General features: G+C 38.7%; 1 protein-coding gene across 1 annotated transcript; it reads right to left on the bottom strand.

Annotated features, from left to right (window-relative positions):
* Nucleotides 1-408: 408 nt before the first annotated feature.
* Nucleotides 409-9,588, bottom strand: chodl (chondrolectin). Its single transcript, XM_053611957.1, has 8 exons — nt 9,313-9,588; nt 8,028-8,230; nt 5,533-5,863; nt 5,279-5,436; nt 3,425-3,475; nt 3,275-3,352; nt 3,087-3,183; nt 409-1,527 (listed from the first exon to the last, which is right to left on the bottom strand). The coding sequence occupies exons 2-8, from the start codon at nt 8,110-8,112 to the stop codon at nt 1,443-1,445; spliced, it is 885 nt and encodes a 294-aa protein (XP_053467932.1). The 5' UTR covers nt 8,113-8,230; nt 9,313-9,588; the 3' UTR covers nt 409-1,442.
* Between the last annotated feature and the right edge of the window lie 618 nt (nt 9,589-10,206).

Here is a 10,206-nt window from a genome sequence, read left to right as displayed (position 1 = left end):
AAATTCTTCAGGACAGTCCAGGAGGTTTACGCTTTTCAGTTTTCTGGCTATATGTATGGGTTTTTTTTTCCATCCATCCATCTTCTATACCGCTTATCCTTTTCAGGGTCATGGGGAAACCTGGAGCCTATCCCAGGGAGCATGGGGCACAAGGCGGGGTACACCCTGGACAGCGTGCCAATCCATCGCAGGGCACAATCACATACACACTCACACACCCATTCATACACTACGGACACTTTAGACATGCCAATCAGCCTACCATGCATGTCTTTGGACTGGGGGAGGAAACCGGAGTACCCGGAGGAAACCCCCGCAGCACGGGGAGAACGTGCAAACTCCGCACACACAGTGCCATGGTGGGAATCCAACCCCCGACCCTGGAGGTGTGAGGCGAACGTGGTAACCACTAAGCCACCGTGCACCCTGGGTTTTTTTTTTGCTTTATTAAAAAAAAAAAGACATAAAAAAAGAGACACTGGCGAGGGATCGACTGTTTATAGCTTCTGTAATGTAAGCTAGAACAGGAGCTAACTCGTTTTGCGCTAATTCAATTGATAAATGTAACAATAAGTACTGTAGATAAATAGTACAACATGTTGTTCTTTAATAAACAAAACAATCATATTTGTTGACAAATTGCTATAGTATAAGAGGAATAAAACACTTCGCGACATGCTGTTATTGGAAAACAATCGACTATGTAGAGGCAAGAGTAACTCCACTTAGCGTTGGGCGCCATCACACATCACTACAGCTGATTATTTTCCTAGAACAGCACACCCTCTTGTGTTTGTGTCTCACTTAATATACTACGATTAATTGCTAATGTTTAATATTGAAACGGCATTAACTCTGAACTCAAAATGTAAAACTTGGGATTTGATATTTATAGTTGACAAGCCCCTGAAAAATAAAACTCCAAAGCTAATCTATAAGCAGTTTTAATCTGCCTTATTTTTTTGCTGGCACGGAGGTATTTTCGAGCTGGCACGACTCTATTTCGTTCTAGCCGCCACTTTAAACTAATCTCTTTATGTGGATCCTGTAACGGCTTTCACCCGTCTTAATTACAGTAATTGAATTGCTCTCAGTGTTTGCTGCCAATTAGCTGAAGATTTCCTTCTGCAAACGAGTGCGCTTTCTGATGGCTCTCTGTGAGGGAGGGAGGGAAGGAGGGAGGGAAGGAAGGAAACAGAGAGCAGGATGAGAGAGGATACGCAGGAATGAAGGCATGATTACGGATTTGGCTTGTTAGGCGAAGAGGAAACCTAGATTAATGAAATAATTGGCGTGATTCGTTTCAGGGCATAGCAGCAAAAGCCGTCATAGAAAAGAGTCAAGTGTGTCACAACGTTAACACTGAGATTTGTGTTAGAAGACCACGTACAAGTATGTAGACGATGTAGCGTTCGCGTAAACCGTGGAACGTAGTTTGTATTTTACACCTCCATTGCGCTGTCTGATTTTGGCGTCTTGGAGATCCAGAGTGTTGACTGGTCCACTCTCGTTTTCGTCTGTGGTCTTCTGTCCAACGTGGATGAAAGAGAAAAGTAAATATTTAACAAATACCTGCTATTTGTCTTTTTTAAAAATTATTATTTGTGGCTCAATTGCTGTAAGGTTTCCACTACTACATGTGAAATGTTCACTTGAATTTTTCAGTGGTGTAGCAATCAGACAATTTGGATCGACGATGGAAATTATTAATATTATTGTTAATAATATCCAATAATGTAATATATATAATATATTTATTATATTATTATTATAATATTATAATATATTTATTATATTATTATTATAATAATATTATATAATAATTATTATTATATATATAACTTTTCACATGATCAGATATTCACACATGAAAAACACATGATCATGTGTAAATTGTTTGATTTTTCCATAAGTGATTATAAACATATATACTCTTCAGCTCCTAGAAATAATATGCGACTCCATTTTAAATGAAATCAGAGAAATAAATCCAGCTGTCACTTTAATAGTCCCAGATTATTACACTGAGCCTTGAGAGTGACAGCGATTGTAAAACAGAAGCCTCACATCTGCTTCGGAGCTGTAGGCGTTTACCCCGAGGAGTTGAACGCACGCCAGAAAGCCTTTTACTGCACAGAGTCAGGCCTGCTGAGTGACTGGAAATCTGTTAAAAACACATCACTCTGTGGGAGTCGCTGGTTAATAAATATAATGAGTTACATAAATAAAACCCTTGATGTTCTGCCAAGCACGAGGCTTTTGGGGTTTGAGGGTGATCGTGGACTAAGCTTTATACATTATTAAGAGGGAGAGAAGAGGATTTTGGTTGTTTGATTCCAGAAATGTCTAAATCGACTCCGATTCAGTTTAAAGAATCGACTCCAAAAATTCCAGCATGGTATGCTCGGACGTACACACATACTGTGTGGCATCATGATGTAATGGATAATAAGGGATGAATAAAACTGTGTCCTACATGTGAAAATAAAGGAATAGTGTTTAAAAGTCATGTGAAAATATGTTATAAGTGTGTTTAAAAAAAAATAATGTGAAAACAAATCATGTAGATATCACATGTAAATAAATGAATCGTGTAAAAATCATGTAAAAATAAATGAATCATAGAAATCACATGTAAATAAATGAATCATGTCGAAATCTCTTGTGAAAATAAATGAATCGTGTAGAAATCACATATAAAAGTAAATGAATCATGTCGAAATCAAATGCAAAAGTAAATGAATCGTGTAGAAATCAGATGTAAAAATAAATGAATCATGTCGAAATCTCTTGTGAAAATAAATGAATTGTGTAGAAATCACATATAAAATTAAATGAATCATGTCGAAATCTCTTGTGAAAATAAATGAATCGTGTAGAAATCAGATGTAAAAATAAATGAATCATGTAGAAATCAGACGTAAAAGTAAATAATAAAGTGGCACATTCATGTGCGCTTAGCATCATGTTGCTGTTTTACTGCTTCGCTAATTGCCAGATGTGCTGCGGTATTTGGATAACACTTCGCGAGTGTAATTACCGCGAGGCTGTGCTGTTTGTAATGTGAGTACGTTATTTGTAATCACCTCTTGCTTAGCATCTGGACGCAGCACGTCCCCGAGGCCACGAGGATGAGCAGGAGCAGAGGAATGGTCGGGATGATCACATAAATCAGCAGCATACCTACAAAAAATAATATATTCATATGCTCGGTTAAATACCTGAGACAGGGTGGTTTTAACGTTTTGTGTTAAATGCTGATGAGCGATATTACTTGAGTGTCCTGTCACGGTGACATAAAGGCTTTCCTCCTCATAGACATCAGGAGTTTTCGTCTCTTCTTCATGTTCTGCTGAAAGATTCTGGTGTAAATGAATATGCGTGTACATGAAGTGACGCGGTCAAAGATTCCACCTCGGCTTACCTGCATCACGACTCACAGGCCTGTCTCCATGCTTCTTCACCAGGTGGCTCTCTGTATTAACAACATTTATACCACAGCACTGTTGAATTCTTGAATCTGACTGGTCAGAAGGTGCTGATTAATTTTCATGAAGTTTTCCGCCACAGGAAAGTCTTCAAGACTTTGCGCTTTCCGGTTTCTCTGTAACACAACTGACTTTTATTGACTTTAAAAAAGAAAGAACGTGAAAGTGAAAGAACAGCCGTTTAGACTGACTATAACAAAAGTGATAACCGGAACTAACTTGTTTTGAGGATGTTCCACAACAAATGTAACTATAAATGGATAAAAAGCAGTTGTTGTTTATTAATAAATAAACAGTGTAATTACTGGCAAATTGATGTCGTAAAATTTTTTATTTATTATTTTTTGCTTCAAACAGATGATGAATGTAAAACTTTTTTTTTTTTTGGAAACACACTTTTTTTTTAACCTCCTGACCAATCAGGTTATAATATAGAGGACAAAGTATTCTTAATACGTCTTAAGTCTTGTTAATGTGCGTACCGTGTATGAGCAGATTTACGAATTGAAAATATTTTCAGTATGAGTTGTAAATAAACAAGCACCTCATCGCCAGAGTTACAATCAGGTCCATAAGTATTTGGACAGTGACACAATTTTTTGCCTACCTCCTCCAGAGTGCTCTCGACTTGGCTAGATGTTGTGAAGGGGTTTTTCTTTGTCGAGGAAAGAATTCTGCGATCATCCACTTTAGTTGTCTTCTGTAGTCTTCCAGGCCTTTTGGTGTTGCTGAGCTCACCATTTCTTTTCTTCTTTTCAAGAATGTACCAAATTGTTAATTTGGCCACTACTAAAGTTTCTGCTGTCTCTCTCATAGGTCTGTTTTGTTTTGTTTTCCAGCCTAATGATGGCCTCCTTTACTTGCATCGACATCTCTTTGGACCACAAAGAGAGATTGAGAGATCCCATGAACACCTACCAAATGCAAATTCAACGCTTGGAATCAACTCCAGACCTTAATTTGTCCAGATCTCCTTAATTTATCATGAAATAACGAGGACACAGGCCACACCTGGCCATGAAAGTGCTTAATTAGTCAACTGTCCAATTACTTATGAATGAGCCTGTGAAAACGGCAGGATTCTGTAAAAAAAAATGGCTGCAATTCCTAAACGGTTAATGCAATATTTTTGTTAAACCCCTTGAATTAAAGCAGAACGTCTAACGCTTCAATCACATCTTGATTGCTTCATTTCAAATCCATTGTGGTGGTGTACAGAGGTAAAATTGTAAAAATTGTGTCACTGTCCAAATACTTATGGACCTGATTGTTCAACAATCTTTACTTCATCTGCATTACTGAGAATAAAATGGTAATATCGATATGTTTAATGCTGTGGAACATCTGCAAAACAAGTTAGCGCCTGTTATCACTTACCTGTATATTATAGCAGGTATAAACCGTCATTCCTTCACCAGCTTAGTCGTCATGTTACAGGAAAAAAAACCAAATAACGGAAAGCACATAGCACTCTGTCCTGTGGTAGAAAACTTCCTGACTGTTACGAAGTTCTGACACTTTGGAAAGTCCTTCAGTGATTACACATCTTTCTTTATTAAATAGCAACACATGTTTTAATGAGTTCATCATTAGGCTTAGATTACATAGATCGTTCGCCACATGAGTCCCTGTCAATGAGCTGTTACTATGGAAATGACAATAATGATAGTTGTCTGTTTTTCACCCAAAAATGCAACTATATGCTTCTCTGGTTCCTCGATGTGTTCTTCAGCATGCGTTGTTTCACTACATGTTTTCCAGACTGTGTTGTCGTGTACGTGCTGCTGTACCTGGCTCGTACTTGCAGATGAAATTATGCTTCATGCTGCACCTGTCATCGTTCCACTGATAAAGGTACGATCCTCCTAGACCAGCCGGAGCAGTGGGCTGATGGTACATCACTACGCATGCCTCCCCTCCGCAGGACGGCTCATCGAAGTACCAGTTCCTATTAGAGACCAAGAGCGTGATAAGGAATGATACACAATGTTCTCAGCTCAACATAGACATACAGTAACCACAATAAACCATCTAACCCGCACACCTGAACTGAGATACGCTTCCGTCCGTCCAGCTGTACAGATCTGGGCAGGAAGTGTAGCTCGCGTATTCCCCTGGACTCCCACTGTCTATACGAGTCAGACCGATCCAGAAATCTCCATCGGCAATACCCGGACCTGAACTGGTCCTACTGAGATTCTGCAGAAGCTGCTCGATGTGCCGTTGTTCAGTGAAGTTCTCCACGCTCAGGAGCGAGCCACCGTCCACCTCACACACTTGCTGAGCTTCCCAGAAGGCCACGCGGCTCGACACGTCGCTGAAGTACGCGATTTTATAGCACGACTTCTCAGGACCGCCATGACACACTGTCTGGCCTAGAGAGAGTGCAAAGGAGCTTATGCTTTAATATGAAGAATTAAATGATCTCCTTTACAGTCTTCCACTTGTTTTATATGAAGTCATCATACTAAGTCAGCAGTCTGATTTATTATTTTTTGTTTCGAATCCACCCTTGTAAACTTATTTACAGTATTATAAAGATCAGATTCATTCATTACGTCATCTTTAGTAACCACTTCAGGGTCGGATCCGGAAAATCCGGCGCTTGTGGCAGGAATAAACCCTGGATGGGATGTCAGTCAATTGCACACACATGCACACACACATGCACACACACACTCATTCACACCTAAGGGCAATTAAATATCACCAATCCACCTACAGGAGTGTTTGTGGGAGGTGGGAGGAAACCTGAGGAAACCCACATTAGGAGAACGTGCACAGGCAGTAATAAAAAGACATAATGTAAAAAGATCAGAAATAATTAGAAATATTGATTCATGGTGAATGTTCTCATAGCAGAACCATTAGCTACTTTGGCCTGGCCAGGATTGTTGGAGTGTAGCCAATCCATAACCTCCATCCATGTAACCTCCATCCATCCATCCATTTCCTTTTGTACTTCTGTCAGACTTCATTACAAACATAATAATGACAACAATAACAATTACAATAACAATCACAAAAAGCAACAAAATCTTTTCAAGCAACAAAAACGGATCTTTATTTTTAGTCTTCTTATACGTTAGATTTACTGGAGAAATTTCATAGTGTTTCATTTCCAAATCTATTGGAATACCAGAGACGCCATATTTGGGTGAAATCATAAACCATCTTGTAAAGTGCTGAGCATGGTGGTGTGCTCACGGAAGAGAAAGATAACAGCGATTAATCCGTAGACTCTTAAAAATCTAATAGCAATTTTAGCTCACTGCCCGTGAGGTACTTTAAATAATTGCCTGGTCCAGATCTGCACTATCATCAGTTTAAAGCCAGTGATGCGCCGGAGCTACCTGGGCAAGTCTGGACTCAGCAATTTTTTTTTCCCACAATAAATTTCTCTTCTTTTACTCCATCTCTCTCAGTACAAACACACGTTTAAAAGCTAAACTGCACCCGACCTCTCGTCCTCGTCCAGGATCGTGCTATTCCTGCATTGTTCTGGATTCATATTAACGACACGGTTTTGCTCTTTTCCTTTCAAACGCCCACCAGTCCAGTCCTGAAAATTCAGCTTAATGGGTTCATTGTAGGTTCTAAACACTGAGATTATTCACACACCCACACTCGTTTGGATTTATTTGGGTCATTTGTGGGGGAAATCAGATTGTTTTTTTCTTATCACAAAATGATATCTTCACTGTATGAGATAAAACTGCAATTAAAATGAGTAAGGTTAGTAAACAAAACGAAAATGTTTAGTGAATAAAGCAATGAATAATTTAGCTGATATTGCACAGGTATCCCATTGATCATGGACCATTAATACAGAGCACATTTTATACATATTTAATAACCTCTTAACCTGTATTTATTCCCCATGTGGGCTTTTTGTCTTAATAAATAAATAAATAGACAGACAGACAGACAGACAGATAGATGTATAGATGAAGTCAGACACTTATACATATACAGATTCTTTAGATTTTTTATCTTTGTTTATCTTAAAATGGCATGATATCGGCTACGAATTTTGATTCCGTCTAAATAACAAAATATTAAAAAGGAAAATTGTCGATCCAAATTGTAAAATATATATTTTTTAAATAGGCTAAAACTGCATGCATAAAATAATAATTAAATAAATAAATCTTCTAATTTCCCAAATGTATAACATTAAGGTCTAAAATATGTAATGAAGACAGTTGTGTTTAAAAAAAAAAAAAAAAAAAAAATCATTTATGAACATGCAAATTTTCACACTGCTGCATGAGGCAAAGAGATAAACAAAATCAACAACAAAAAACACGCAAAACAAATCAGTTGTTTATAAACAAACAAAACAAGCTAGTTTTCTAACCCTAACCCTGGCACAAAACTTTTTACTTTAATTTTTTTTTTATGTAGAAATTTGTAGATAGGTAGATACACAGACAGACAGATAGACAGACAGATAGATAGATAGATAGATAGACAGACAGACATACAGATAGATAGATAGATATGAGCCTTAAATTTGCACTATTTCCATAAACTCACCGCTCACTACTCGGGCACCGCGGCAGCTTGCGACCCAAACAGTCAAACCGTAAAGGATCCCGAGCGCCGTGGATTCCGTGCGCATCCTCTCGGTTTAACGGTTTGCTTCAAAGTCGAGCGCCGACGCGGAAGTGCTCTGTGTTAATCACTCCTGGCGTTCAGTGGCACTCACAGTTGTCACTTTTGATTTTTCATGGAGCTCTCTAAGAGAGACAGAGAGAGAGAGAGAGAGAGAGAGAGAGAGAGGAGATGATGGGGACACGAGCGCGCGCGTCATCCTCACGCGCGGATTGCTTATTTTGAATCGAGCGCGAGCGCGCGGTGTCACATATTCCTAACGGTTTTTTTTTTTTTTTTTTTTTTTTACCTCAGAGTTTCATTTAGCTTAAAAAGCTAACAGGATTGGAACCTTCTTTTCACACAATTCCTCCGAAAAATCATAACCGTAAAACCGTTCATGTGAGGTAAAAGTATTGCTTTGCTGTCTTAAATGTAATAAATATTTAGCTTTTGTTTAAAAAAAAAAAAAAAAAAATTAAACAAAAAGTGATCTGAGTCACTTCACTAAAACACAGCATTATTTTAATTTTTATTTACTTTTTTCTTTTTAGTATAACATGGTTTTCTTCCCTTTCTTTGACCAGATAGAGTATGCTGAAGTGGTTTAGCTGCTTAGTTGATGAAAGCTGTGTTCTAGTTCAGGAATATACATTATGTCGTGTTGTTAAAGCAAAATAAATAAACGTTGGGGTGGTGTGATTCAGCAGGACGTAAAGCAGAGCTACTGTTAATGCCCCAAAATATTTTATTTTCCTCTAACAGAACATCCCAAAGTGTTTTATTCTTCTTACACCGCATTTACGACAACAAAAAGTCAGTTTATGTTGTTCATGACAACATTCCACGAAACAAATTATTTCCTGTTATCACTTATGCAATAATCGCAATAAACAGTTCTTCCCTTACCAGCCTCACTTTTAAAGATTGGAAGAAAAACATGCAGGTTTTTATGTTACTGAGAGTACGTAAACGTCACAAACTCCTGAAGTCCTGAAGACTTTCCCAAGGTGGATAACAGTGTTACAGCTTCACCTCTGACTTCTGACTGTGATTTGCAATATGAAAGAGTATTTCCAACCTTCCTTAAAGTTTATACACTATATTGATGAAAGATTGTGGACACCAGACCTGTGGTTCTTCCACGTTGGAAGCACGCAGTTGTATACAAAGTCTTTATATGTTGTAGCATTATAATTTCCCTTCACGGGAACTAAGGGGTCCAAACCTGTTCCAGCATGACAATGCCCCTTGTACAACGTGAGCTCCATGAAGACATGGGTTTCAGAATGGAAAAACACAGAGCAGTGTCCTGCACAGAGCCCTGACCTCAACCCCACTGAACAACTTTGGGATGAACTGCACCCCAGGCCTCCTCACCCGACATCAGTGACTGACCTCACTAATGGTACTTGGGAGATAAAAAGATCATCATGCACTATAGTGTATATTATTCAGCTAAAAAAAAAAGTCCTGAGCTGAATATCCAGGGACATGATTCATATTGTCGGCTCACACTTTCTGAACGATGAACTGATTTCAGAACTGATTATGTTGTCACAGAGACATGCCGGCTTTGTGCTCAGATTGATCTGAACGTCCATTGATCTGGACCGACGCTGATTTCGGTGCTGTTAACCGAGCTGTAATATGCACAAACACAAAAATGCTATTACTTAATTTGCTGTTGGGTATCGATCGCTTATTTCTCCCTGGTAAATGCCATTCTGCTTCTAGGCAGTTCGATAACGGCCAGAAGAGATTGCGAGACACTGCGTTATTGCAGGAACAGTCATCAAGAAGGATATTAAAGAGATCTGGCAGGGAGCCTTGGCAGCAGAAAGCGGAAATGTTGGGTAGTCATTAAAAAAAAAAGTTGCAGCTGAGTATGGGTCAGAAAAGGGCCAGCTTGCTGAAACAAGGCCTTGGCTAGGCTAAGTGACAGCACCATGCTGATTCTGCAGACCTGCGCAGAGGATTGAGTCTCTGTGTGTTTGCTTTTGTCCATTAAAGCCTTAGTATCATAATTTTTGTGCTGCAATTGAGATGCATTAAGTCTGGCTAGACACCGTGCTCATTTACTCATACAAACACTTCTAAGAACATGTCATCTGATAATGAC

This window comes from Ictalurus furcatus, chromosome 23 (assembly GCF_023375685.1).
Source record: "Ictalurus furcatus strain D&B chromosome 23, Billie_1.0, whole genome shotgun sequence".
NCBI classification, from domain to species: Eukaryota; Metazoa; Chordata; class Actinopteri; order Siluriformes; family Ictaluridae; genus Ictalurus; species Ictalurus furcatus.
This window is presented reverse-complemented; position numbering and strand designations above follow the sequence as displayed.

What these genes read in the sequence shown, in the direction of transcription:
- chodl (XM_053611957.1), bottom strand. Translation starts at nt 8,112, where the DNA reads ATGCGCACGGAATCCACGGCGCTCGGGATCCTTTACGGTTTGACTGTT. An exon ending in GGAAGCGTATCTCAGTTCAG is followed by an intron (nt 5,437 to 5,532) that starts GTGTGCGGGTTA and finishes GGTCTCTAATAG; the next exon opens with GAACTGGTACTTCGATGAGC. An exon ending in GTCCAGATGCTAAGCAAGAG is followed by an intron (nt 1,528 to 3,086) that starts GTGATTACAAAT and finishes CACGTTGGACAG; the next exon opens with AAGACCACAGACGAAAACGA.